General features: G+C 56.5%; 9 protein-coding genes across 9 annotated transcripts; 2 read left to right on the top strand and 7 right to left on the bottom strand.

The window, feature by feature from the left end:
* The first annotated feature begins 563 nt into the window (after positions 1-563).
* Positions 564-1,540, top strand: L226DRAFT_393404 (uncharacterized protein). Its single transcript, XM_067674504.1, has one exon. It carries the CDS (start codon positions 771-773, stop codon positions 1,290-1,292), a length of 522 nt encoding a protein of 173 aa, XP_067536532.1. The 5' UTR covers positions 564-770; the 3' UTR covers positions 1,293-1,540.
* Positions 1,541-3,853: 2,313 nt separating this feature from the next.
* Positions 3,854-8,111, top strand: L226DRAFT_612224 (uncharacterized protein). The gene is made up of 3 exons (XM_067686366.1): positions 3,854-4,538; positions 4,836-6,509; positions 6,565-8,111. The coding sequence occupies exons 1-3, from the start codon at positions 3,938-3,940 to the stop codon at positions 7,908-7,910; spliced, it is 3,621 nt and encodes a 1,206-aa protein (XP_067536531.1). The 5' UTR covers positions 3,854-3,937; the 3' UTR covers positions 7,911-8,111.
* Positions 8,112-8,392: 281 nt separating this feature from the next.
* Positions 8,393-9,092, bottom strand: L226DRAFT_534022 (uncharacterized protein). The gene is made up of 4 exons (XM_067680588.1): positions 8,985-9,092; positions 8,759-8,927; positions 8,581-8,700; positions 8,393-8,522 (listed from the first exon to the last, which is right to left on the bottom strand). Exons 1-4 carry the CDS (start codon positions 9,026-9,028, stop codon positions 8,478-8,480), a joined length of 378 nt encoding a protein of 125 aa, XP_067536530.1. The 5' UTR covers positions 9,029-9,092; the 3' UTR covers positions 8,393-8,477.
* A 972-nt stretch (positions 9,093-10,064) lies between these two features.
* On the bottom strand, positions 10,065-11,992 carry L226DRAFT_604794 (uncharacterized protein; the record flags this gene model as incomplete). The annotated part of the gene is made up of 7 exons (XM_067685705.1): positions 10,065-10,260; positions 10,317-11,068; positions 11,091-11,195; positions 11,246-11,466; positions 11,521-11,739; positions 11,796-11,837; positions 11,895-11,992. 7 exons carry the CDS (start codon positions 11,990-11,992, stop codon positions 10,231-10,233), a joined length of 1,467 nt encoding a protein of 488 aa, XP_067536529.1. The 3' UTR covers positions 10,065-10,230.
* Positions 11,993-12,120: 128 nt separating this feature from the next.
* On the bottom strand, positions 12,121-16,537 carry L226DRAFT_534020 (timeless-domain-containing protein). The gene is made up of 11 exons (XM_067680587.1): positions 15,617-16,537; positions 15,185-15,566; positions 14,903-15,132; positions 14,478-14,850; positions 14,303-14,418; positions 14,099-14,245; positions 13,899-14,048; positions 13,612-13,824; positions 13,386-13,557; positions 13,235-13,333; positions 12,121-13,175 (listed from the first exon to the last, which is right to left on the bottom strand). Exons 1-11 carry the CDS (start codon positions 16,442-16,444, stop codon positions 12,571-12,573), a joined length of 3,315 nt encoding a protein of 1,104 aa, XP_067536528.1. The 5' UTR covers positions 16,445-16,537; the 3' UTR covers positions 12,121-12,570.
* A 395-nt stretch (positions 16,538-16,932) lies between these two features.
* L226DRAFT_393265 (uncharacterized protein) lies at positions 16,933-17,460 on the bottom strand. Its single transcript, XM_067674503.1, has one exon. The coding sequence runs from the start codon at positions 17,418-17,420 to the stop codon at positions 17,148-17,150; it is 273 nt and encodes a 90-aa protein (XP_067536527.1). The 5' UTR covers positions 17,421-17,460; the 3' UTR covers positions 16,933-17,147.
* A 2,570-nt stretch (positions 17,461-20,030) lies between these two features.
* L226DRAFT_534019 (uncharacterized protein) lies at positions 20,031-22,039 on the bottom strand. The gene is made up of 4 exons (XM_067680586.1): positions 21,345-22,039; positions 21,230-21,296; positions 20,847-21,173; positions 20,031-20,789 (listed from the first exon to the last, which is right to left on the bottom strand). Exons 1-4 carry the CDS (start codon positions 22,025-22,027, stop codon positions 20,076-20,078), a joined length of 1,791 nt encoding a protein of 596 aa, XP_067536526.1. The 5' UTR covers positions 22,028-22,039; the 3' UTR covers positions 20,031-20,075.
* A 121-nt stretch (positions 22,040-22,160) lies between these two features.
* Positions 22,161-23,410, bottom strand: L226DRAFT_485006 (kinase-like protein). Its single transcript, XM_067677083.1, has 4 exons — positions 23,323-23,410; positions 22,979-23,262; positions 22,693-22,921; positions 22,161-22,643 (listed from the first exon to the last, which is right to left on the bottom strand). Exons 1-4 carry the CDS (start codon positions 23,402-23,404, stop codon positions 22,243-22,245), a joined length of 996 nt encoding a protein of 331 aa, XP_067536525.1. The 5' UTR covers positions 23,405-23,410; the 3' UTR covers positions 22,161-22,242.
* A 163-nt stretch (positions 23,411-23,573) lies between these two features.
* On the bottom strand, positions 23,574-25,736 carry L226DRAFT_612220 (uncharacterized protein). The gene is made up of 4 exons (XM_067686365.1): positions 24,999-25,736; positions 24,876-24,942; positions 24,399-24,809; positions 23,574-24,340 (listed from the first exon to the last, which is right to left on the bottom strand). The coding sequence occupies exons 1-4, from the start codon at positions 25,700-25,702 to the stop codon at positions 23,639-23,641; spliced, it is 1,884 nt and encodes a 627-aa protein (XP_067536524.1). The 5' UTR covers positions 25,703-25,736; the 3' UTR covers positions 23,574-23,638.
* Positions 25,737-25,821: the final 85 nt, after the last annotated feature.

Raw genomic sequence — 25,821 nt, 5'->3', positions numbered from 1 at the left:
TGCTTGCAATCCACCAAAGCGTCGTTTTGTTTTCGCTTGGACTTGTTCTCCCCGCTGACACACGCGACCCATGCGAGCAAAAGCGCAAAAACAATTGCCAGCGCTTCCTATGTCATCCTGACTCCCGCCTCGCTCGTCTCGACTGCGCTTTATCCTCTCTTGCCCCCATCGACGGTGGCACGAACAAGACAAAGACCCGCCGTCCGACCCGATCGCGTCAGAACAGCCCTCCCGACTGCCGTCTTGCGGAATCCAGGTCGATAGGTACGCTTTGGGGTAGATGGGTGTAGGGCACAATCGTGGGCTTGCACATTTGCGGAACCTTGGCACAGGTACGTCGCCGCTTTGACTTTCCATTCGCGCATCTACGCCTATCGAAAGGAAGCAATGCTTGCCTTGGGGCAGTCGCGGAGTGTGAAAGCCTCGTATGAGACATGTATCGCTGCGCCTGCATGCGCGGGCCACCCACTCGCCATGTTGGCGATACGCCCTCCGTATGGCTAATATTGTTTTCCCCTATCAAAGCGGCAAGACTGCACCTGTCGTATGATCGAGGACGTCAGCCCGATCTTGCCTGCAGGTCGGGACATACCTCAGGTGGTATCTTGCAGTGAGTTGGTACTGATTCTTCGTCATGTCATTCCTTGTTGCCCTTCGTGGTACATTTTCCTGAATGTCCCTCCAATGCCTTTAAGCTGCTTTCCCTCTTCCCGCAAGCCCCTTCTTTGCATTTGAGAGGCTCTCGCTTGAACAGGAAAAGTTCATATTGCATGCCTACGGCCAGCCTCTATTCTCCTTGGGACCAGCGGCTGACAGGTAGCCCACATCGTCGTCGTTCTTCCCGAGCTTTCATCCTTGGAGCCTTCGAGAAGCGCGAGGTTAACAGCAAGAAGCCGTTTGGCCCCATGGGTCCCTCCCCAAAGTTGCGTTACACATCTGCATCGCGCCACCCATCGTCCAAAAGTCTTGTCTCCCCATCGTCGATCCCCAGATTCGGTTTCGGTTTCGTTTGCCGGCCTTTTTTTTGGCCACATCCTTTTTGTCTTTTGCTGATCCTGATCTTGGGCTCGATGCGCGTGGCAGTCGAGATTGTTTCCAATGTCCAGACCACGCCAGTGCCTGTCCTCCCGTACTTGGGTCCTTGTCCTTGTCTCGCATACGCTTGCCGGAATAGACGCCCTTTGGTGGCCCGGAGTCCAAAGTTTATTCGTTCCTTGGTTGTGGGGCCTCCATCACTCCAGAATCTTCGCGGTGCCTTGAAAGCCATGCACTATAATGCGTTTTGTTGTTGACGGCCCAACCAGTTGTCCTTCGCGTTATCTTCCTTCGCGGTCTATGTGTCTTTTACACGCCCATGTCGATCCAAGGTCCATTCTATGAACCTTGAGCTGAGCTTCGTTTTCGTCATCCCCAAAAGGCTGCGTCTGATATGCATCAGATTAGTTTTGTTGTGCCGGTTGAGTCTGCTTGTTCGAGTTGCTTTCAATGTATGCCGGATCTTGACACTTGTAGGCGCCTGGAGTACCGATGTTGAGGCGCTCGTGCCAAGTTGAAGTTGAAGTTGAAAGAGCACATAGGTTATTAGAGCGTATTTGCAACGAGTTATAACCGCGAAAGTTTGGGCGATTCGCCCGCGCTGGACCAATCAACTGCTATGACGCCGGTTACAAACCCGAGTTACAACTCGTTGCAAATACGCTCTATTGACGTCCTGTGCTTGTGTTGCCTCCTTGAGTCTTGTTCATAGAACGCAGTGCTTGACGGCATTGAGCGCCAGAATGGACTGAAATGAGTGTGCCTCAGGCTGGTCCTCGCTGCATGCCCGCTCTCCCGCTCGCCTTGGTTGGTCCAGGCGCACCCCCGTTCCAAAGCATGTTGAGACTTGGAGCAAAGTCGGGGGATCCCGGTGACCGACCATGCATTGATGCTGGTGAACCGGGTTACGGTCTTTCCATTGAGCATTCCCTCTGCCGCGCGTTGTGCCCAGATTGCTTGCTTTGACGTTTGCGTCCCCTACACCAGAGCGGGTTGTCCGAACTGCGTTGTGCAAGGCGAGGTCAGCGCGAGCGATCGTGGATGTATGCGCTCACTGGGACGTCGTCATGACCCGGCGCTGCACGAGCAGTAACTTCTGCAGACTCTGACCAGTACTAGTGACCTGGTGCCGGACGTCGACGGGCGCGATCGTGCTCGCAGGTGGACATGGTATGGGCATCCGGGATCTTATCAATGTCACTGTCAGCGAGCCCAGTTTATGCGAATTGTCAAGGTCGGTCTGTCATCAACCTGTGGTGAGCGACATGTTCCATGTTCCATGTTCGTGTTCGTGTTGAGGCCGTGGCTGACATCGCATATTGCGTCACTTGATATAGGGTCGTCCAGTTCATAAATGGTTTGCGCTCTTGCTCGTCATCGTCCTTCAGTACCTGGTTATCTTGAAGCAGCACCTCGAGCTTCGGGATACGCGATGTCGAGACTCGGATGTCTGCTCCCATAGCGTGAGGCGACTGACCAGCCTGCCCTGTCTTGCAGTTGGTCAGCAACAGACGTGGACATAGTGCTCACCGGTTCCCTGCAGCGATCCAGCCATCCGGACATCCTGGTTACCGGATACAGTGGTGGTGTCGATCTTGGAACCGACGGCGCCAACCCCGAGGGCCGCTCGAGTAGGCGGACAGGCCTCACATCTGGCGTGTGCTTGTGCGAATTGACCTATGCTATGCATATGCTGATAGGTGGTGAGTGAGTGTCAGGTCGACTTCGAAGTGGGTGGTCGTGGCTGACATAAGCCGCATAGCCGCTAAGGTCCCTCCTCCCTTGGTGGTTTGTGCGATGGTGGCTTGCGATGACCGCCGCAACGCCGGTGGTTGGCTCCAATATACCCCTGATACTGACCCAGCCGACCTCCCTGGTTGTACGAGACTCGTGGTTGTGCTCTGGCGGTGGCTGACCACGCCGATCCTAGCCCCGAAGAGGCTGACGACGCCGACGGTGGTTAGGGCCTCGCTGCTCTCCTGCATTTATGCGTCGCTGCCGACCGTTCGCCCGCTGACTGGAGCGATGGGCGTGCCGGCTGGGGCGTAACGAGTGGTGCCTCCCGGACTAGAGTGGTGAGGGACCCGAGCGAGGTGCGCACAGTCCTTTCGCAGCCAAAGATTCGAAGCGTACCGCTCGTCGGGTGTTACCCATTCCTTGCCTGCATCTGTTTCCTTTGAGCCCCGAGGTTTGAAGGGGTAGAGGTTCGGTGGTTGGCCTCGACGTCGGGGGACAAAGGCGAGGAGTGGCTTGGAGCAGTGGTTGCGAGAGCCGGGGGACGATCCGTCGCGTCGAGGGTGAGGGCGATGCGATGGTTGTTACTTGCTCTTTGTCGTGGTCGTTGTCGCTTGGAGGACGTAGGCGGTCGGGTCCGTGGTGGTTGGGAGGCGAGGAGAAAGTGGTGGAGGGTGGAAGAGCAAAGGCCTTGCGGCGGACAATACTAATAAACACACGGGCCTGTTACCCTTTTTGGTATACAGTGCTATTTAGGCGCTGACGAGTCTCGACCTGCATGGGATAGCCAGATATCTGTATTTCTGCTCATTTATACTAGCGACATCGTATCCGTATCTACACGTCTATCCGCCAATATCCAACGAGCATGGATGTATCCTACAGGTCTGGATATCTGGTTGAAGTCAAGCGGGGGGACAGATATCCCGAGAAAGACGGATAATTGGAGCGCCCGTGCCGTAGACCGTGAGAACGTTACGCGCGACGCGTCCAAGCACAAAGTCAGGTGATCGTGGTTACGTTTGAACGCATCGGGCGCTCCGTTGTTGAACCCGAACCATATCCCCCGCCTCCCCGCCTTTCCCGCCATCCCGACGTTCACACCCGCTCCTACACTCGCGCACAACACGAAGACTATATAGCACAAAACACTACCGATGCCCAGATAATGGCGACGACGACGACGACGACGACGCAGATACTGTTCAACTCGCCCGCTCTGCACTCGCTCAAGCGCGATCAGCTCGTCAAGCTATGCAAGATCCACTCCATTAAGGCGAACGGCAAGAACTCGGAACTTATTGAGAGGCTGAAGCAGCGCGCGGCAGAGCTCCCGCCTGAAGAGGCCGCTGCAGATGAGGAGGAAGACCCACTCGCAGACCAGGAGGATGATGATCACGCAAGCATGGACGTGGACGTGGACGGGATCCCTGGAGGCATGCCTGTGCATCCCGCGCCCGTGCTCGCACCATCGGAAAGCGACAACACCGACGGGGACGTATCCATGAACATGAACGCTGGTAACTCTAACTCCAACTCGAACTTGTACAGGGACAGGGACGGCAACGAGATGGAGAGCGACGACTGCGAGATGCAGGAGATGCAGGACGTCGTGCTCACGAGCCGCTTCTCGATCCCGCGCCCGAGCGAGCAGTGGGAGGTCGTCATGGAGGACATTGCCGAGGTGGACGAGACGATGGGCACCGCGTCGTCCAAGGGCAGTCTCCGGACGGTGTCTGGCGGCGAGTTTGGGACGCATTCGTCGAAGGGTGAGTGCTTGAGCTCTTGCGATATAGGGCGTATGTTGTGTTCGCACGTTCAGATTCTACTTCATTTCCGTCTTCCTGTGTCGGTTCTATGGTCTACCCATGGGCGTCAACTTGAAGCGCCAGATGGTAGCTCGCGAGAGAAGTAGAGCAGTGTCTCGTTGGACGTCTGTTGTTGCTCTTCAATACAATTCCTTTTCCTTTTCCTTTGATCCTGCTCAAGTCTTGCCATTGAACTGCGCTTATCCCGCAAGTGCTTTGTCTTCTGCTAAAGTCCAATACTAACATGCTTTGTGCCAGCTTCTGTTACGTCCTCCATCCGAGCGCTCGCAACCTCGCTCGGGATCAAGCGCGCCACCTCCAAGTCCAGCCACCACCGCTCAGACTTCGACTTCGACGCAGAGGGCAGCAAGATGCCCTCCTTCTCCCCCGGCAAGCTCTTCAGCGGCAGCAGCAGGGCGCGCGACTCGCTTGCCGAGCACGCGACTCCCTACGCGCAGATCCCGCCCTCCGACTCGCTGCCCGAAACCGACCACTTCAAGTTCGCCACTCCCGACGCGAGCATCCTCGAAGATGTCAATGATGGCGAGGATGACGACGACGATGGTGTGGGGGTGCCAAAGTCACCTAGACCCGCCCCGCGCACGAGCATACTGTTTGGATCGGCGGTGAAGAGCACCATCCGCCTGGTGTCGCATCCCGCGGCCCCGAAGACGAGTGGCGACGCTGCGTATATGAGCCCGCCGCGTCTCCCGATCGTCCAGACTGACTTTGACATCACTGTCGGTACCCCCGGTACGGTGCGGACACTGTCGATGTGGCCCGCTTCTCCGTACGCTGCCTCTGGAGGGGAAACCGGAAGTCTGTACCCTAGACTCCCGCTTGAAGATCTCAAGCCTAGCTCCCGCAAGGAAGACGACGATGACGAGTACATGCCCGGTGGTATCGGTATGCCTACCACCACTCCAGCGAAGACCTCCCTCAAGGGCAAGGCCGTGGCGACGTCGACGTCCACAGCCAAGACTACAACTACGAGCACCCCGGGCCCCATAGACGAGCCCGATATGTTCTCGCCCGCGAAACCAAGAGCCGCCCCTGCACCTGCACCTAGCGGCGCCGCTGCCACCCCAGCTGCGTCCGCCTCTCGCTCAACCCTCCCCCGCAGCACTCCGTTCCTCTTCGGCTCACCGCTGCCGCGCCGCGGGACTCCCGCGGCCGCGTCGAAAGATAAGGATGGAAAGGACAGCGACAACAACACCGCGGCGGGCGTGTCCAACGCCGCGTTCGACGGCGTCGCCAAGTCCATCCTCGAGGAGATGCACCGGCGCCTCGCGGAGGCGAACGCGCAAAAGGGCGAGGGCGCACCCAAGCCCTCGTCTTCCTTGCAGACTGGGACCGGGACTGGGACCGAGTCCATCTTCAGCGGGCTCAACCTTGGGGCACACGCGCAGACGCAGACGCAGACGAAAGACCGCTTCGCGAAGGTGCACGATGCCGAGTTCAGCAAGATGGACTCGATCACGCACCACTACGCCGCGCGGCGGCCGAACAAGCGCAAGTCGGACGCGCTGGGGCATGGCTCGCGGCCTGTCGCGGGCCAGAAGAGGCGCAGCAGCGCACAGGGCGCGCGGGTCATCAGTGCGGGGACACGCAAGAAGATGGCTGTCCCTGGGGGTTTTGGTGGCGACGACGACGACGAGGATGAAGAGGGTGAGGAGGGTGGGGGTGCGGGCAGGGATGAGCGTGAGGATGAGGATGAGGATGATGCTGGTGCGAGGAGGTCGAGTAAGCGCATCAGGATTACGGAGGGATGGGATGTGCATAGGGGACAGAGGGTGTCTATTGCGCCTCCGCTGCCGCCAGCGCAGGAAGAGAAGAAACAGAAGGAGCATGAGGCGGCGAAGCGTGAGCTCAACGCTGCGAAGGCGAGGCGGCGGAGCAGTCGCGGAAGGCCTAGTATGGGTGCACCCCCAGGTAAGTCTGCCGTACGTTGTTCATCCACGTGAGGTGTACTGACCTGTATACGCAGCCAAGGGCAAGGCGTCGCGCTTCGGGTTCCTCGGAGCGGCCAAGTCTCTCGTACGCAATGTATGGAACATGGGTGGGGGTAGCAAGACCAAGCCTGCCGGGACGAACGCCCCTCCGTCCAGCATCCCTGTTCCGAAAGCCTCGACACAGCCCCCAGCTCCCGCCACGAACGGTTCTGTGGACAAGAAGAGCGAGAAGGCGAAGGCTGATGCTGCGGCTGCGACCAACACGCGGAAGGCTTCTGGTCCCACCAACAAGCTGCTCAAGCCGCCACCCAAGGCATCGACTTCGACGAGCGGTGCGAAGGCTGCTGGGACGGTCACGTCTACGAAGTCGACCAGCTCGCGTGCGCGGTCGCCCATCCCACCCTTCACCGCTCCCTCTGCTTCCTCTGGCACTGTTAAGTCTACAGCGTCTCGCCCGAGCAATGCTACGGGCACTGCACGCTCCCGGGTGAGCAGCACCAGCACCACTACTGGCACGGCTGCTTCTCGTCAGACTGGTCGGACCAGCACCGTGTCGTCCATGGGAACAAGGACAAGCAGTGCAGGCACCTCCACGGCCGTCTCTTCCATCGGTACGCGGCGAAGCTTCGCAAGCACCAACACTCTCGCATCGACGAGCAGCTCCAAAGGCGAAGGCAAGTCTCTCGAAAGCAGCCTGCCCACGCTGCGCAAACGCCCCTCCTCCCTCTACGCGCCCACTGCAAGCTCCCTCGCCAAAACGAACGCCGCAGCCCGCCCATCTGCCTCCGGACGCACCTCTGGCCTCCCCGCCGTCGCAGAGGCGCAGAAGCCCAAACGCGCGAGCATCACCCAGGCGGCGTCTTCCTCGAAAGCCACCATCGCGGCGGCCACGAGCCCGCTGTCGCCGCGTCCCACGAGGATCTTCAGCCAGCCGCTGACGAACTTCTCGAGCCCGGCCCAATCCTCCTCTGCCGCGACGCCCGTGCATCACCCCTCGCTCACCGCCGCGGCGTCGTCGATCATGGGCACCACGGACGCAGCCAGCTCCCCCTCGAAGATCCCCCGCCCGGCCGTGATCCCCCCGAAACCAAAGCAGCTCGTCGTGCGCAAGCCGCGCGTCTCGCGCTCCCGCGTCATTGCGAAGCTCGGGGCGCAGCGGGCTGCTGCTGCACAGGGCTCGTCGCTGTCGCCGGGCGGCGGGCGCACGCGGTCGAGTGTCGGGGCGCGCCGCTCGTTCGGGGGCGTCAAGTCGGGGAGGGCGAGCGGGGGCTCGGAGGTCATGCGCAGTGCGATGATCAAGAAGCGGGCGAGGCAGAGTGAGTATATGCGCCGCAGGAGCCGTCCGGCGAGCGAGAACGAGCCTGTGGGTTCTGATGACTGAGGCCGAGCGAGTGGGGTGTGTTTATGCCGATATTGTATCTTGAGGCACGAAGTGCCTGGACATTTGCGATTTTCCTTTATTTCATTTGCTCTTGACTGCTGTCGACTCGGTTTGCTAGTATCCAACCTCGTACCTGTACACTTCCTTGTGACAATACACGATGAACGCTGGTCGTTGCGCCTCGAGTAACATTCGCTGGGGGCAGTACCAAACCACGACATTGAAGCGGTGTGAACAACCGTGGCAAGTCCTTGAAATGTGGACTGCTCCGACAGTGCCCGGAGTGGGCTTTGTCTGCCATGGAGCGGACGGCGTGCAGATGTCAAGAATTACAGCACCAGGCTGCGCCGACGTCCGCCATGCTCAGATTGCCGCTGTGGTCCTACAGAACGAGGCATGGGCAGCGAATCAGGACGTTGAAATACGACGAACCGTGCGAGTTTGGTGGCCTTCCACCCGCCGGACTGCGGCGGACCAAGGTTAGCAGCACTGGCGTGTTTCAGCATGGGGCGGACGCAAGGAACAGGGGGTATGATACGTGATATATACTGTAGGTCATGACATAAGTTATCGACGCCTCCTGAAGCTCTCCCGTAGCCTCCGAAGCAAGTCCTGCCAACAAACATGAGCATAATGCACAGGCTGCCGAGGATGCAAGGCGGGAGCTTACTGCTAAGGCTTGGATAAACCTTGGTCGCCTCGTACGCTCCGGGAAGGGGCCGTAGGAAGTATACTCGGTAGGCTGTTCCATCATGTCTTCTTGCAATAAATCTTCCTCCGTAGTCATGGGCTTCAAGAAAGAAAATAATGAGCGTGATGACTGCCCAAAAGAAAGAGTCTATAGCTACCGGCAACATAGTCATGTATTCCTGTCCATTACGAATCTCAAGTAACGACTGCCGATAGGGGTACGAAGACACCGACGACGAGGTACTATATCTTCTCGAGCGCATTTGATTTGAGCGAATCTGTACGTATCCAGTGTGCGCCACTGCGACCGAGGGGCGTGACGGCGGGCTATGGAGCTTAGTCAGAGCATGAGGAACCGTGCGTGAGCAAAGAGAGCGCACTCACCGACACCGCCTTCCACGAGCTGGACGAGCAGTCCGGCAGACCATTCGTGAGCTGGAGGAGTCAGGCCACCTGAGCACGGAGGAGGGAGAGGCTCGTCATGAGAAGCCCATGCTTATAGAGTCTGACAGGCAGCGCGGGTCCTGCAGGGACAGGATACCTCGTTTGTGATGATTAACTCCTAGTGATTCCCATGCCGTAGAGTTCGCGACTTCGCACCACTCCGGAGATACCATCTATGCCCAGAATGACATGTCTCGTGCGCCCGCCCACTGCATTCATGTCAGGCAAATGGCCCTCAGGCCCGCCGCCGGGACTGACTTCCGCTTACTAGCCGAGCTGTAATCAGCGGGGATCTGAGACTGGGGAACCGTTCGGCCAGGTATGGCAAGACAGAACGTAGGCGCACCAGTGGTGAAGCTTCACGGCCGCGGCGTCAATCATGGCGAGAAGAGCTGCATCGTCCGAGACCACCACGCCGACAGGGAGTCCACTGTTCCCGCTTGACTAAGTGTGGTATGATGCCGCCACCGGGACCTCCAGGACCCAGGGCGCCGTAAACGGTTCACCACCGCCACGGACGAAACTCTCCATTCTCAGGATGGGCGCCCGTCAGAAGTGACAACAGTAGTCAGGCAGTCCGATATCATCACACGAGAAGACGGACAGTATTAGCACTGAGGGCGGTGGTGGAAGAGTGGGCGAGGCGCGTGATGCATGCAGACACACCTGTGCGTCCCACCAAGATACGTGTCCACTCATGTTCCGACAGATGTTCGATCTAAAGCCTATTGACTCATAATCCAAGCCGCGGCGATGTGCGTAATTGCAAGAGCACGGTAAGCAGATCAACATCTAGAAGCATGCAAGACGGATGTCAGCAGGTGGTATGTGGACTGTGGACGGCGAGAACCTCACGCAGCCATCTCGAGAACATCAGGAACATCAATCAGATATCTCAACCACTTCATAATGGATTGACCCCATCTCCTGTCCTCGGTCTCCCATCGGGAGATGTGGCGGTGAAAGCGGTGGCAAGTCGGGAAACGGCCGCAATCTGGTCTTTTCGCGAGCGATTTCCAGCGGGGTTACCGACGGTTGGTATCCCCCGTTGTCGGCAGGAGTCCTGCGTAGGTTAGGTGGACAAGAAGCTCTGCCGGCAATTCCGGCAGAGCCAGGATGATCTGCATGGCAGATACCCACGGGGCCCGTGTCGGCGGAGTGTGGTTTCCTTGACGGCTGAGGCGCCTTATGGGAGGATTCTGCTCGGAACTTGTTCCTGTTGTTCAGTAGATCCTGAGATGAGAACAAGAAGCAGTGCGCTGACGTGAAAACGAACTTTACTGGTCCGGCGGGAGCGGCTGTGATCTGTTTGGGTCTCACCGCAGGCGTGCCCGCACGATTCGAAGCTTCAATGTGGGAGGCACCTTGCGTACCATCGTCGCCACGATCACGAAGCTCGTGCGATTGAAGGCCCGACGCAGCCCCAGCCCCAGACGCCTCACCTACAGGAGCTCTGGCCGAAGTGGCCTTTGATGCACCGGGCCATGAGGGTGGCTTCCTTTTCGTGGTTGAGTGCCACTGTGGGCGTTCATCGTCGGAGTCTGAGTCACTGCTGATGGCGTCGAGATCGAAGTGCTCCCTCTCGTCACCAGATGCGCAGGCCGCCATTGTCGAATACTGAGCGCCCTTAGATGCGCCTGGGCCTGCGCGGGATCTCGCCGCCTTCCTACGAGGCTGTGCGGAAGGTTTAGTGGGCCCGGGGGTCGCGTCTTCGTCTTCATTTACAAAATCAGCGCCGAAGAGCTGTCCAAGATCGTCCCTGTCGTCTGCATCTTCTAGCTCCGCATCCGGGACAACGCCGCCCTCACGGCGTCGATAGCACCCGCGAACAATATCACCCCATAGAACGTAGGTACCGCATGACGGGCACGCGCCACCACGAGGTATGATGTCCGCGCTGGATGAGGCAGGTTGAGCGTCGAGGAAGTGACGGGATAGGCAGGAAAGATGAGATACGGCGGTGCAAGGCGATGACGGGCATAGCGCCACGGACAGAGGATCCTGTCGAAGGTTAGTGGACAAGGCTAGGACGCTTCGATGATGAACTCACAACATCGTGTTGAATAGGTTCCTGACAGATAGAACAGTGCAGGGCATTGTCAGGCGAGAAAACCGTAGACGCTTTGCGAAGGTGTTCAGAAGTGAAGGTACCTGCATAAAATTATGGCCCCTTTCTGCCGACATGAACGACTGCCACTCACCATCTGTGACGTCTATCGGCTCTGTGCGTCCTAAACCGGGTTTGCCGGACTTGCCATCCACGCCTTCCAACTCGGTCGTCACCTTCAAGCTGGAAGGAAGAGGAGGCATACCCGCGGCCTTCGCAGCGTTATTCCAGGCCTTCTCTGCGTCTTCGGTGAACAGCGTCACAGACAGCGGCCACGTATTATATGGGTGTGAGGAAACCATGCTCCGGGCGACACTGCCGCGAGTTATTATCAGCTAGATGTCAGCGGTACCAGGGATGGCCGCGAACCGAACGTTGGTGTTCATATACTTCAACTTGCCAGTCTGATTGAATACGGTCTGGCCACCATTGTCGCGAAGATGACGTGACACGTTTGGATGCTGCCAGGCCCACTCGAACTGGAGCGCGGCGAGTTTGGACGGGAAGCCATGAACAATCATTTGCATCACCCAAGGGCGGTTCCACTTGGTCTTCCATGCGCCCTGCGATATCAAGCCATTGTGTTGTCTGGGATGGGTCGTCAGCAGTTGGTCAACCCATGTGGCATACAAGTTGTTGCATACCGGATGCGTCTCGGAGGACTAGGAGTGCTACCGATGTACGTCCTGAGTTAACCGCTATCAGTTATGAGATTCAGTGGGATGTACTATCTGTACTCTTACGCAGTGGCACGCGGCGTCCTGATGCTCTTCAGGAGGTAGCACGCGTAGAAGGCAGGAAATCGGTGGTTTGATAGCGAAGACTTTGTGGTGCGGGGCATGCCATAGACTCTGGTGTCCAATCCTGCTGGAGAGTCTTACATGTAACCTTGCCAGTCACGGTGGGCAGAGGCAAGTCAAATGAAAGTTCAGATTCCAACGAGAGTACACGCTCCGATAAGTGACATTGAAAGATAACTTGAAACTCCGAAGATATGTATTACAATAGTGGGTACAGCCACACTTCAAATGGATTGTAGTAGGCGTCAACCTCTTCAACCCGCCTACGACGACGACACCGGCAAAGGCACACCATGTCGAAAGTGCAAGCATTACAAACTCTGAAGACATCCAAACAACTGAGTAACGACGAGCCTCCTGGCCAAGGGTGAGGCTCCGCCTTCAATCTTCATCGTCCGAGAACACAAGTCGCGCCGTCTTCCTTTTCCCAATACGCCCTTCCGACGATGGCAGGGGCTCGTCGTCAGATAAGACACCATGCGAAGGCGACCGCGGACGCGACAGGGATGTGGGGCTCGTCGAAGCGGAGGGCGGCGCATCCACAACATCGGGACTCGACGCCTTGGACACCCTCGCCTTTGGTCGCGGGCGCGGGCGGGGCTTGGGCTTCGGCAGATCCTCATTCGCAGGTGGAGAGGTGTCGGGGGCTCCCGAACACGTCGAGATCGCTCTCATCCGAATCACTCCCACTCTTTGCCTTCTGCTTCAGGTCCTCGGGCCCGCTGTCCTCCGCATCGGACTCCTTCCCGCCCTCACCATCCCCATCCTCAATGCCACGTTTCCTGCGCTTCTTCCCGCCCTTGTCGTCCTTGCCTTTTCTCCTACGCTTCTTCGTCCCTCTTGCGCGCATCGTCCCACTTTGACCCGTCGCAGCCGCGAGTGCAGACGTCTTTTGCCGCAGCGCGCGCTCCTTGGCCAGGAACTCCTCCATGTCGCCCATCTCCGCGTCGCTGTCCACGATGAACTCTGCCGACTTGTACTGCTGCTTCTCCTTCTGACGCTTCTCTTTCTTCTTCCGCAGTTCCAAGCTGTCGTCGCCGTCTGGGTCGGGTGTCGGATCGCGCCTACGGCGCCTGCGCCGCTTCTTCCTGGTGAGCATGTCTGCAGCTTTCTTGCCTTGCAGGTCGATTGGCGTCTCGAGGTATTGGTTGATGACATTCAGGCTGATTTGTAACTGAGCGGGAAGGACGACAGAGGGGATGTACCACTCCAGTTCGTCCGCATCTAATACGACCAGGCTTGTCAGTAGTTGGACGCCGTCATCTATGTCACAGAAGACTCGCCCTCGTCCATGATCTTGAAGTTGACCAACCGGAAAAGGAGCTTCAAGGTAGGGTTCTTGTTAGCCGCGTCTGCTTCCTCGTCGCTGACGTATGGAATGACTATGAAACGATTCAGCGATTGCGTATCTACCTTGATGGCGTAGACACTCACGATAGTCATTAATGTTGGCGAGTGCCTCCGCGGACGGGCCTCGTCGACCCAACATCGCATCCACATCCTCCTCATCACTGCTGTCCAAGTTCGTGAGATCGATAGCCTTAGACGACGACCCGTCCACGTCCTCGATCGTACGTTGACGATGCAAGATGCACAGGGTCAGTATCTGCATACTCGCCGTCAGCTTCCTTCTCCCTCAGGGCACGACAGTCAGACGCACCTGCTTCGTCCACTCAATCAGCTCCATCTGCCCATTTTCCACCAGGGCCGCCATGGCAATACCAATCTGCTCGCTCGCAGTGTAGCCTTTCTTGACTTGAACATCCTGCGGGAAGCGATTGTCGATCATGTGTGTCTCGGGCCGAGGGCCAATCGCGTCAAGCTGGATAGATGAGAACTGCTTCCAATGTCCACGGTTCTTCGGGAAGAACGCCTGGAAGGAAACGTCGGCGAGGATGAGTGACTGCTCTCAGGGCCAGGGGGATCAAACAGCGCTAACGGGCGTACCTCGACGATCAGGAACGAATCTTCTTCCACTGCCTTGAAGAACTTGCGTAGGAGGAAGTTGATGAGTGCGACAAGGTCTTTGTATGGCTGCTCTCGTGGGAGAGTCTTTTCCTCGGCCATGATCTTCTTGAAGAGGTAAAGAGTCGAGACCTACGGAACATCAGTGTTGACCGCAGCGTACGCAAGGCATGGGTACGAACCATAAAGTACAACCCTTCTGCCTTCTGCCTAACTGCTTGCCTGTGCATCAGGCTGACGACGCGCTTCATTTGCTCTGGGAAGGTGAACTCCTTGTATCGGGCAAGGTACGCTAGCAGCGTCCGTGTCACGTCTGGATGCGCGAATCTCTGCGAGACAAGGAGACAGTGTCAGCTATGTAGAACAACACATTAGGGCGGACGCACCTGCTCGAACTGATCGAACGTGAATATCTGTTCATTGATCACCTCGTCCTCATCCTTCTGTTGGGGCTCTTCCTCCTCAACATCGGGCACACCCTCACCCTCCGGGACGTTCCTCCCTGACATTTCTGAAGTCAGGGACATCTGGAATAGCGGGAAGAGGAAATGGAAGACAAACCTTTCTTCTTAGGCTTCGCCTTCTTCCGAACGTACATGTTATCCCCGCCTCCGCGCTTGCTCCAGCGTTCAAGCATGCGTAACAGGGCATACGACAGGTGCACGCTCGCGTCGAGATATGCGAGACTTTGCGTGCCCTCCTTGTATGTCCGCATACTCTCGAAGGAGATATCGAGCACTTCACCGTTATACACGATCTGCTGCTGCAGTAGGCGCGCGGCGTCCGCGACGTCGTCTTCGTCCGTCTTCTCCGCGTCCTTCAGCGCGAACGGGTCGTCCGATGTCTTTGCAGGCGTAGACGCCATAACGTCCACAATCATGATGAATTGTGTGAGGCACTCTATGCCTGCCTGGAGTTCAGTCCATGCCTTGGGCTGCCGTGGTGTCAGCAGGGGCGTTAGGCATGCAGAATCACGACAATCATACCTTCTCGTCCTGCGCCTCGCGCATCCGGCGGAGCACCCAGATGATCCAAGCCCGGTCGGTCACCTCAGCGATGAGACCGAACTTCCACTTCGCGTCATCCGCTTGGCGTTCGCGCTCGCAGAGGAAGAACTCGAGGAACCACTTGGTCACGTAAAGTAATCTCAGGTTGTCCTTCTCCGTAATCTTCGGCCGCTCCGCCTTAATATCCTTGAGCAGCGAAGATAGCAGCGCTGCAGAGAAAGGTATTGGTGCGCGGACTCGGCGAGGAACAAGCAAACCCACGGTTGAAACAGTTCTCGATGAACGAGCGCGCAAGGTTCTGCAGGATGACGCGCGCGTCAAGCGAGAAGTTGTCGTTCCGCCCGAGCTCGTCGACTTTGGTCTTCTTCGCCGCCTTATGCTTCTTGGCACGGGCCATGTCCAGTGCGGTGCCGGCATCTCTGGTCAACGCAGTCTGTCGGTGCAGCACGTACGACCGAGATGGGCCAGCTTCGGCCTCTGCAGCGGGATGGTCGCCGCCGTCCGGTGCTTTGGACTTCTTCGTATTGATAGTGACTGCAATCGTGGTCCCGAATCGCGAGTGCCGTGTGTTCGCCTTACGGGCGAACTCGCGCTTGCGCTGGTCCTCAGCTGCGAGCAGCGAGGCGAGCGTCTTGGATGATTGCTGCACCCAACAGGTAAGGTTGTGCGCTCATGATGGCACATGAATCATACCTTGGCTTGATCGCTGGCAAGGGACACCGGCTTGATACCGCGGAAGAGCAGGTAGAAGATCTCGAGCACTAACGCGTTCCACTGGTTGAAGAGCGGGTCCGTTGGGGCGTTGGATGCGATAGTGAGGAGCAGCTCCATGAAGTGCGACTCGGAGAGGCCCTTCACGAGCCTACTCTGGAGTGTCGAGAACTCGGCTTGGTCCGCGCTCGCGTGTGTATTCTGGGGCAGGTCCTTGATGAAAGCGAGGTTGCGCACCAGATGCAAGATGACGTTCACGACCTGCACGTCCCGTTCCTTCCTCTCCTTCTCCTCCCTCGCCAGACACGGCAGCAAAACCCCAAAGAGCGCTTGTAGCACGCCAGGTCGGAGGAGGGCTGCCTTGTAATGGAGATGGCTGAGAAGGAGCTGCGTGTAATCCGCACCCTTGTCGTGCTCTTCATCCAGCTCCTTCAGCTCTGCCGCCAGGTCGATGGGCCACGTCATGGCGGTCATCAGGTCCGCGCATGCCACAGCTCGCTTGTCTTCGACGAGACCCTTTCCCGCAGTCTCAAGCAGAATGGGGATGAGGTCGTTCGGGAGAACGCGTGTTTCCCAGAAGATACGCGCCACGGTGCGGTCGTCATCCGTGTCGTCCTTGCGCCAGTACTTCTTCAAATCCTTCAAGCATCCATAGCACTCATCTCCAAGGCTGTACACGCCTCCTTCGTATCCTCCAAGCGCGTCGACAACACTCCGGATAGGTGGTTCGAGGATGGCGCGGCGGTCGATGTAGGGTTCGTCTCCGGACTCCTCGCCCTCCGAAAGAGAGATGGTGTCGTCTTTGTCCATGTGGCGGGCCAAAGTTCGCAAAACGTAGCACCGGTACTCCGAATGCGAGCGATGGGGACACGAAACAGATGCGAGACAGTGAAGGCGGTCGTGGTACGGAGCAAGCTGTAGCTGGGACAAGAGGGCAAAGCGCGCCCGTGATACGACACGAGCAGTCACATGTGACCTGTCGCGCCAGTGACGGGGGGGCCCGCCCAGGCTCGCAACTTAAACCTCTCGCCGAAATGACTCACTGCGTGAGACGGGTCTCTCGGGAGGGGGGTCAGAGACAAGCAGATACGATGTCGGGATTTGTCCCGACGACCCGTTCCGAGATGGTCTCGTCAGGGGTCGAGAGGAAACCGAGGTTATTCCTGGTTGTCTCTGGCTGCTGGTACAGAGATGACCTCTGATGGGTACGAGACAAGCTTGAACGAGCATAGACACAGCCTAGACAGCAATACGATCTGCGTGGTTCTCCACTTCACACAGATTCCAGATGTGCAGCAACAAGATTGTTAAGAGATATATTGTTGCAGTATGATACAGATCCGATACAGATACAGATGCGACTATGTACACAACAGACCGATATACCGCCGACGCGCTGCCATCTCGTCATTGTCACTCGACAGAGGTCCTGTAAGTAAGATCAGGCAAGCGATATAGGCAAGAAGCGAATATTTCATACCTGTGCTTGGTTCGGTTTGTGCCGAATCTACCATCAAGAAGCAAGAACACGAGCAGGACTTACCCCTTGGCTATCGACGTACAATGCCATGGTCACTAGCTCCGAGGGAACCACACCAGTTTCTCCAGTGGGGTGCTGCCTTGCTTGCTCTGCAGTCATATCTGGGCAAAGAAGCCTGAGAGGCTCTTGGGTGGGTGACAAGTGTCGAGGCGATGGGACGTGAGGTCGCGAGGTCACGAGGGCTGCTGCGGGCAAGACACAGGTGCGGGGCCTCAGGGAAGAATGATAAGGAAGAGTGGCGGCCATGTTGATAGAAGTCGGTTCAGGCGTAAAGGCGCGAAGTACTAGGCAGAGATGAAGAATTCTGTTTTATGCTACTAAGAAAGCCTAGCCAGAGAGACATCTGCGACGAGCCAAGAGTTGACGGTAGAGTATGGCGGTGCGAAAGCAAGTCATCGAACAGGCGCGGCCGCTCCGGGACGGTCGGCGCGAGCGCGAATGGTGCTCAGAGGCATCCCGAGACAAGCTGCATTCGCTATAGTACTTAGCAACAACGTACACGCAGACGCACATCCTGCGCACGACTCTAAACGGTGCATTGACAGCCTCTCAGACGGCCCGAGGTGCCCAGGACGCCTCGGACATCCATCCCGAGACAACGCGAGGTCATCTCGGGTCCTCTCTGTTTATCTCTGACATACGTCCCGACAGACCGTCCTCACGCAGTGACTACTCATTCATGTTGACCGAATGTGAAGTACACGAGAGAGAAATGTATACAGTGTCTATTCACAGCCTAGCAACAAGTTCCATAAGTCCGTTGACAACGAGTGATGGTACAGGACAACTGCTTTGGTCGTCCCCGACGATGAAGTCAGCACCACCTTCGAGATACCACGGTCTGCGTACCAACGCAGTCGCATGTCGAGCATTGACAGCTGTATGAAGCACTCGCCCAATGCTCGAGCTCACCACGAGGATCTCGGATGGCTGCAGCGTCTCCTTCACCACGGACTCGCAGAATGACTGCAACTTAGAGGTGGTAAAGAACGGAGGAGGAGCGACGAAATGTGCAGATATGTGTTCGGTCCACATCTGCACCACGTTGCTATCCGCAAATGCAGGCGGGAAGAAGGGACGGAGCTGTTGCATGGTTGTCGGGGAATGGGTGGGGAGACAAATGAGCGTGTAGCCGCGCTGCTTCAGCGACGCGATAGCTGGCTCCACGTCCGGGTATGGCTTTGGAGAGAGGATGCACTTTAAGGTCTCTGTGAATATGGCAGAACGCACGTCGACATCTAGGTTGAGTTCCCGGGCGAGGTCGATCAGAGCAGAACGGGCACATGTCGCAAAGGAGGTTGGAGTGCCGAGAGTCTGTGCGTCACGCTCCGCGAGGGCCTCAAGTGTGAGGAACCGGTCGGCGACAAGGCCCAGCGTTGTGGTACGTCTGACAGGGGAGTCAGCAAACCAAGGGCCCAGTGCGACTGTGATAGCTTGCTCTCGATCCTATTCAAGTGTAACACGGCGTCAGTTCATTCAACGACACAGAACAACTGAAGAATATCGACCAATATTGTTCCGAAGATATCGAATGCAACCACCTTCGTAGGACCAAATGGCACGACAGGGTAACTGAACGGCAAGCGCCGAAACTTTTCGGGAAGAAACTTGACCGAAGAGTCGGAACTGTCCGACCAACCTGAGGGCGAATGGGGTGCCGCGGCCTGTTCCAAACGCTGCGCGTCCCTCTCGTCTAGCACGGCTGCGATGCGGGCGTGAGGATTGTCGAGGGCGGCCAACTCCATTGCTCTTTTGAGCGAATCGTCATCCAGGCAGACTTCGGTCGGCAACATGGTTACAAGGGTATCCGGGTTCTTCATCCAACCCCTGCAGGTGTTCTGTAGGCGGGGCTCAGCCAAAGTTCCTAGTGTCTACGGTATGCCATAGCACGTACCGCGCGCATCTCCCGGACCCACTCGATGGCAAGATCCACACCACGCCAGTCGTATTCCTTGCATAGTCTGCACACATCAGCTCGCGATGCAGGACGGAGACAGGTACATGGTCACCCACTGATTGTACAGCATCAATTCGTTGTATACATTTGATGGCCGTTCAAAAGACGGCTGCCTTTGACCCGGCGGCATTTCGAAGTCGAAGACATATTTCTGTGGGTCCGACAGCTCGCCGAATATATGTGCGCCAGTGTCCAGATTCTCTTCAGGAGCGAACCAGCCATTCTTGACCTCCTCGAAGGTTTGCGTAGCAACAGCTTCTTTCGTTTTATCTGCGGCGGAGGCCAAGCACTGACCGACGCCATCATGGAATGCACGGAGACTGTCTTCAGTAAGGGTGAAGTAGATGTGGGTCAAAGCCGGACAACGAGCCGTGTTGATGTGTAAAGCGGGAATGTTATGAAGGTACAAGGGCCACGAAGCCCTTTCCTCCGAGGTCGGCATGGGTCTTGTAGTCAAGATGTCAGCATCGGTACCAACAATAGCACCTGTCTCGTGAATGATCCTCGGTCCAAAAGTGTAGGATGCGTTCTCAACAGGATAGGGAGACGGGTTCGACGAAACGACAAACAACCAAGCTGGCCATAGGTTATCTCCTTCATCATCTGTGAAGCATATCCGGAGTCCCCAGAACGGCTCAGTTGGAAGTCTGGAAGCTGAGAGTTGGCCTGACTTGGAAAGCCAGTAGGCAGAACGTTCCGGATTAAACTTAGTAGGTAGGAGAGAATGAGACATGAACATCACAGCAGAGGAGGAGAGTACGGGGTCGAAGACAGGATTGTCCGGCAGATGCCAACTTCGCCTAGGATCCATGGGCGCTTCAATGTTCTTGCTCATCGCTTCAAGCATACGGCCGACGGTAGCACAGTAAGTAGCCATCGCACCCGAGTTCAATTTTGTTGGCCCAATATAGATTACTCGAGAGAGAATGCATACAATGTACGATTCACAGTCTAGCAACAAGTTCCATAAGTCCGCCGACAAAGAGCGATGGTACAGGACAACTGTTTTGGTCGTCCCCGACGACGTGGGTCACGCCACCTTCCATTTTCCGAGGCCGACATACCAATGCAGTTGCATGTTCTGCAATGACAGCAGCATGAAGCACTCTCCAAATGCTCGAGCTCACCACGAGGATCTCGGACGGCTGCAGCGTTTCCTTCACCACGGACTCGCAGAATGACTGCAAGTTGGGAATGAAGAGCGGGCAGGGAGCGACGAAATGTGCGGATATGTGCTCTGTCCACACGTGCACTGTATCGCTGTCCGCAAACGCGGGCGGGAAGAAAGGACGGAGCTGTTGCATGGTTGTGGGCGAATGGGTAGGGAGGCAAACGAGCGTGTAGCCACGCTGCTTCAGCCACGTAATAGCCGCCTCCACGTCCGGGTATGGCTTTGGAGACAGTATGCACTTCAATGTCTCTATGAATGCGGTAGAGCGTACGTTGATGTCTAGACAGAGTTCCCGGGCGAGGTCGATCAGAGCAGAACGAGCACATGTCGCAAGTGAAGTTGGGGTGCCGAAGGCCTGCGCATCACGTTCCGCGAGGGCCTCAAGTGTGAGAAATCGGTCGACGACAAGGCCCAGTATCGTGGTACTTCTGACTGGCGACTGAGCAAACCAAGGACCCAGCGCCACTTTCAAGGCATTCTCTCGATCCTGTTGTGTAATCGTGCGTCAGTTCGTTCAACGACAGTGCAACCGAAAAATACGGACCAAGATTGTTCCAAGAATATCAAATACAACCACTTTCGTGGGACCAAATGGCACCGCACTGGGGTATCTGAATGGCAAGTCCGAAAACTTCCCGGGAAGGAACATGTCCGAGGAGTCTGAGCTGTCCGTCCAGTCAAGGTCGTTCTCTGGGGCTTGTTCCAAACGCTGCGCATGTCTGGCATCTAGTACGGATGCGATGCGGGCGTGAGGATTGTCGAGGGCGGCCAACTCCATCGCTCGTTTGCGTAAATCGTCATCCAAACGGACTTCGGTCGGCAACGTGGTTGCAAAGGTATCGGGGTTCTGCACCCAGCCGCTCCGGGTACTCTGTAAGCGGGCCTCAGCCGAAGTTCCGACTGTTCATAGTGTGCTATAGCACGTACCGCGCGCATAATCTGAACCCATTGGATCGCAAGGTCCACACCACGCCAGTGGTAATCCTTGCAAAGTCTGAACGTGTCAGCACTCGTGAGGCTGGACGAAGACAGGGTCGCTCACTGATTGTACAGCATCAGTTCGTCGTATACGCTTGATGGTCCTTCGAAAGACGGCAGCTTTGCATTCTCCTCGAAGTCGAAGTTGAAGACGTATTTCTGTGGGTCCGACGGCGGACCGCCGAACATATGTGCGCCAGTGTCTTGATTCTGTTCAGGGGCGAACCAGCCATTCTTGACCTCCTCGAAGGGTTGCGTAGCAACGGCTTCGTCCGTTTTTGCTAGGGCAGAGCCTAAGCACCGATCCACACCATCATGAAAGGTGCGGAGGTTGTCTTCAGTAAGGGTGAAGTAAATATAGGTCAAACCGGAACAACGAGTTGTGTTGATGTGTAAGGCCGGAATGTTATGAAGGTACAAGGGCAGAATAGTGCCCCTCTCCGAAGTCGGAAGGGGGCTGGTCGTCGAGAGGTCAGCATCGGTGTCAACGATAGCACCTGTCTTGCTGACGACCCTCGGTCCGAGAGTGAAGGATGCATTTTCAACGGGAAAGGGAGACGGGTATGATGAGATGACAAACAACCAAGGTGGCCATGTGTTGTCTCTCTTGCGATCTGCGAAACTTGTTCGGAGTCCCCAGAACGCCTCGGTTGGAAGTCTGGAAGCGGCAAGCTGACCCGACTTGGACAGCCAGTAGGCAGAACGTCCCGGTTCAAATTTGACAGGAAGGATAGAATGAGCCAGCATCAGCTGTCTGGCAGCGTCGGAGAGTACTGGGTCGACGTGGCAGAAGAGCGTCAAGAGAGGCTTGATCCATCAGCGCTTGCTCAAACACTCGGTGGCGGCATCGTATTAGTTGAGTACTTGAATAGTCAAGCTCAGCGGTCAACGATCATTACCACACAGCGTTGAGACGCGAACTAGTACACAAATAGCCTAAGGTAGTATGTGTGCGTGCAATCTCACGAGGGATACAAAGCGCGTCTTTCGACGAACCTCAGATCAAACACATAGTCGTCGGGAACGAGGGTACCCTTCTCGGTCGAAGAGCCGTTTTCCCAGTCGAAAATCCAGTCGTACTGCCAGCCTTCCTTCCCCATACGCTCTCTGAACAAGCCGCGCAGAAGAGCGTAATCCGGCGTCTGTCCGTATGATAGGCTCATACAATGTGCATGGAACGACCGGAACTCTGGGAGAGAACGAGACAAGAAGTCACGGAACTCTGTTCCTTCCTTCATTCCAGCGATGTGATCGTCAAAGAGCCCGTCTCGCCGCTTTGATAGGTTGTGCCACGGTAGTCGTCCATGGTAAAGTTCAAGCAGCGTATATAGGAGCGACTCGATGTCGTCGCGCCGAGATACTTCTGAGTCGGTAGTCAGTATGTGCCAGGATAGACGATACAGGTGACTGACCATGGCCTTTGTGAGCTGCAACGCTGGCGTACCGGATTGTTCCTGTGGTGATGCGAGTAGTCGAAAAGGGGATGTGCTCGCCGGTCGATGGGTTTATGAACAATTGAGCATGGCTGAAGTCGAACAAGTGCAAGGTTCTAGTTTTGTCATATGACCCCAAAGCGAAGTTGTGAGGTTTTATATCGCCAGAGATGATGCCTCTGCTATGAATGAACTGAATTCGAGCGAGCTGACACGAGGTCATTTAGGGAGAGACGGAGCTTGGATTGTCATGACAGGCACATACCATTTGTTCTGCCAGCATACAAATCGTGCGGAGAGATAATGTGCCTCTGCAAACACGACGAAGACCGTTCAAATTAGGGCTAAGCAGATCCATAACCATGACTTGTTGATTCCCGTCTATGCCGCTCCAATGGATACTTGGAATGCCTTCGGAGCCACGGAGCAGGTCGTACACCTTAACTTCGTATGGTAAAATAGGAGGAAGAGCGGGATCGACAGGGATGGGTTGAGTCTTGATGGCGACGCGGAGGCCTGTCAGGATATTAAATGCCTCCCAAACGCTCCCTAGACACCAGTCAGAAGGTGTAAGTGGTGCCCACTGCCGGACAACATGGCGACACGTACCTGTCGCTCCTTCGCCGAGAAGAAACTTGACCTGATAGATTCCGCGGACTGTGAATGAATGTACATAGTCCGAAGTGGACATGGTGAGCAGACACTACCGTGACGTGGGCGCGCCTACATTGACAAACTCATGTCGCCGTGCCACCAAGAGCTGTCACGTGGTTTGGTCGGGCTTACCGGGCTCAGAGTGGAAACATGATAGGCTGCTGCTCTTTCCGTAACTGTGTTGCACGCAGATATATGAGAAGTCTCTCCCTAACCTATTGGCATAGATGTTGTCTACCTCAGCCCCACTACTTACATGGTACTATCGAACTTAAACCTTCGTACACAGCTCGTCGAGTCCGCGGACCACCAAAGAGGGTATAGGATTACCCTTAAACTCTGGATCCCCTACCGAGAAGTCGACATTCCCCTCCAAATTTCCTGGTCTGCGAATCAGTGCTGTCCCAAGGCCCCAAAATGTCGCGGCATGGAGTACTCGACCAATGCTAGAGCTCACAACTAAGACCTCGTTGCGCAATGCACTAGCTCCGATAAATTCCCGACAGAATGTGTCAAAGCCATCGAAGAAATCCACCGCATCGGTGGTGACGTGCAGCGATACGGATTGTGACCAGACGGCGGAGAAGACATCAGGGAGACGCGAAAGGAGCCGCTGCGTAGTGGTCTCCGAGTGCGTCGGGAGACAGATGAGAGTGTAGCCACGTTGGACGAGTGTCGACAACGCATGTTCAACGTCCACGTACGGGTGCGGGTCAAGAATATACTTCAGGGCAAGGGTGAACTGTGGGTCATCCTCATGTAGGTCCAGATCGAGTTCCTGTGAGAGATTGAAAAGGGCCGTACGAGCGAGCGTAGGAAGCGATGTTGGCGAGTTCGTCACTCGTGAGCTACGGGCAGCTAGTGCCTCCAGGGTGATAAACCTTTCAAGAAGCGCATCAATGCCCATAGCGTTCGTATCGTCTAGATGAGACTGGAGGACGGAAAGCGCCTGTACAATGGCCCCTTGGCGATCCTGGGGGAAGACACATCAGCACCCTGATCAGCCAGAGTGGATGTATGGAACAACGTACAAGCAGTGTGCCGATGAGATCAAAAGCGATTAATTTCGGCGTAGCGAATGGAATGATGGGGTAGTATACAGGAAGGTCGGGCCATGTCCAAGGAAGGTTTTCGTTCTCTGTTTCCCGGAAGAATGATGCGAAGGTCCAAGTCGAGGATGAGGCGGAGTGTGGTGACGATGGCGAGTGCGGTGGCAACGGCGAGTGCGATGGCGGTGGCGAGCGCGATGGCGAGTGTGGATCCGACCCCAATTCGGTTTCCTGGTTCGAGCCGGGTTCGTCCTTCACCGTCTCAACTTGAACAATACGGCGAGCCTGATACAGAGATATCGCATGCGCGCGAAGAGCAGGGTCGAGGCACGGCTCGTGAGGAAGTGTTGTCTCTCGGGATGTGGACGAGATAGCTCGACGTTCGCGAATAGTCTAGAGAGACCACATTATCAGCAAAGAGACGGATGATGAGCGTACTGATGCGCCGGTCGAGCATACCTGGCGTATAGTCAGGACCCAGTCAATGGTTGGGGTGACGCCTTTCCACCGATAATCAACGCAGAGCCTGTCATTACTCAAAGCGTCAGAACAACGTGTCTAGATCTCACAATGCCCACTTACTGTCTATATTTCATGAGCTCCCCGTAGACCATAGGGCGTTGCTCAAGACATGGTACCGGTATGGGAAATTCATCGAGGTCAAAAGCGTAGGCATGAGGGTCATTCAGCCCGTCGCCGAACCTCATGCGACCTGCGTCAGTGGTGGGGGCAGTCCAGCCATTCTTGATAGCATCGTACCCGTAGGTTTCGAGTGCATGTGCCCGGTACTGCTCAGCTAGCAAGAGGCTCTCTCTCGCACCCGAGGTGAACTTGCGAAGACTTTCTTCTTTTAAGGCGAAGTAGCAGAAGTCGAGCGGAGGACGAGCGAACATGTGGAATCTGATGGCGGGGACAGTGTGGAGGTATAACGGCTTATGGATTTCCCTCTCGATCGAGGCAAAAGGGCCGTGGCTTGCGTGGGTGAGGAGCTCGGCACCGTTACCAACCAACGTGCCCGTGTCCTCAGCTACTCTCGGACCGAGAGTGAACGATGATTTGGGCACGTTCGGGTATGGCGAAGGGGTGGATGCCACCACGAATAAGTACATAGGACACGGGTCTCCGCTAGCAGTATTGTCATCGTAGTTGTCAGGATCGAGCAGGGATATCCAGAGAGCCCAGAACCACCGGGTGGGCATCCGAGCCGCCGCCCTCTGGCCAGGAGACGGTAGCCAATAGGCGGATTTCGCTGGGTTGAATTTGACTGGCAAGAAGGTATGAGGCATGGTCTCGATATCACTTAGTGGGGGAGGCAAGAAACTAGCGTCAGGGTATCCGCGTGTAATGTTCAGTAGCAGTGGATGAACAAGACAGTCGAAGGACACGTACTACGGCCGCGTAATAT

The sequence above is a fragment of the Lentinus tigrinus genome (genome assembly GCF_003813185.1).
Source record: "Lentinus tigrinus ALCF2SS1-7 unplaced genomic scaffold L226scaffold_9, whole genome shotgun sequence".
In the NCBI taxonomy this organism is placed as follows: domain Eukaryota; kingdom Fungi; phylum Basidiomycota; class Agaricomycetes; order Polyporales; family Polyporaceae; genus Lentinus; species Lentinus tigrinus.
The sequence above is the reverse complement of the archived record's forward strand: the minus strand, read 5'-3'. Positions and strand labels throughout refer to the sequence as shown.

Excerpts from the sequence above, each read along its gene's own strand:
- L226DRAFT_393404 (XM_067674504.1), top strand. The coding sequence starts at position 771 with ATGCCTACGGCCAGCCTCTATTCTCCTTGGGACCAGCGGCTGACAGGT.
- L226DRAFT_393265 (XM_067674503.1), bottom strand. The coding sequence starts at position 17,420 with ATGGCCGCCACTCTTCCTTATCATTCTTCCCTGAGGCCCCGCACCTGT.
- L226DRAFT_485006 (XM_067677083.1), bottom strand. The coding sequence starts at position 23,404 with ATGTCCACTTCGGACTATGTACATTCATTCACAGTCCGCGGAATCTAT. Across the intron at positions 23,263-23,322 it reads TCTCGGCGAAGGAGCGACAG|GGAGCGTTTGGGAGGCATTT; the intron begins GTACGTGTCGCC and ends ACTGGTGTCTAG. Across the intron at positions 22,644-22,692 it reads TGCAGCTCACAAAGGCCATG|AAGTATCTCGGCGCGACGAC; the intron begins GTCAGTCACCTG and ends CTACCGACTCAG.
- L226DRAFT_534022 (XM_067680588.1), bottom strand. The coding sequence starts at position 9,028 with ATGGTCTGCCGGACTGCTCGTCCAGCTCGTGGAAGGCGGTGTCG. Across the intron at positions 8,701-8,758 it reads AATACATGACTATGTTGCCG|CCCATGACTACGGAGGAAGA; the intron begins GTAGCTATAGAC and ends TCTTTCTTGAAG. Across the intron at positions 8,523-8,580 it reads GGTTTATCCAAGCCTTAGCA|GACTTGCTTCGGAGGCTACG; the intron begins GTAAGCTCCCGC and ends GTTTGTTGGCAG.
- L226DRAFT_534020 (XM_067680587.1), bottom strand. The coding sequence starts at position 16,444 with ATGGACAAAGACGACACCATCTCTCTTTCGGAGGGCGAGGAGTCCGGA. Across the intron at positions 14,049-14,098 it reads CAGAAGGGTTGTACTTTATG|GTCTCGACTCTTTACCTCTT; the intron begins GTTCGTACCCAT and ends GATGTTCCGTAG. Across the intron at positions 13,176-13,234 it reads CTTCAAGATCATGGACGAGG|ATGCGGACGAACTGGAGTGG; the intron begins GCGAGTCTTCTG and ends TGGTCGTATTAG.
- L226DRAFT_612220 (XM_067686365.1), bottom strand. The coding sequence starts at position 25,702 with ATGCCTCATACCTTCTTGCCAGTCAAATTCAACCCAGCGAAATCCGCC. Across the intron at positions 24,810-24,875 it reads GGGTCCTGACTATACGCCAG|ACTATTCGCGAACGTCGAGC; the intron begins GTATGCTCGACC and ends TGGTCTCTCTAG. Across the intron at positions 24,341-24,398 it reads ATCTCATCGGCACACTGCTT|GATCGCCAAGGGGCCATTGT; the intron begins GTACGTTGTTCC and ends GTCTTCCCCCAG.
- L226DRAFT_612224 (XM_067686366.1), top strand. The coding sequence starts at position 3,938 with ATGGCGACGACGACGACGACGACGACGCAGATACTGTTCAACTCGCCC. Across the intron at positions 4,539-4,835 it reads TGGGACGCATTCGTCGAAGG|CTTCTGTTACGTCCTCCATC; the intron begins GTGAGTGCTTGA and ends GCTTTGTGCCAG. Across the intron at positions 6,510-6,564 it reads TAGTATGGGTGCACCCCCAG|CCAAGGGCAAGGCGTCGCGC; the intron begins GTAAGTCTGCCG and ends CTGTATACGCAG.
- L226DRAFT_534019 (XM_067680586.1), bottom strand. The coding sequence starts at position 22,027 with ATGCTGGCTCATTCTATCCTTCCTGTCAAATTTGAACCGGGACGTTCT. Across the intron at positions 21,297-21,344 it reads GAACTGATGCTGTACAATCA|ACTTTGCAAGGATTACCACT; the intron begins GTGAGCGACCCT and ends TGACACGTTCAG. Across the intron at positions 21,174-21,229 it reads GGGTTCAGATTATGCGCGCG|AGTACCCGGAGCGGCTGGGT; the intron begins GTACGTGCTATA and ends GCCCGCTTACAG.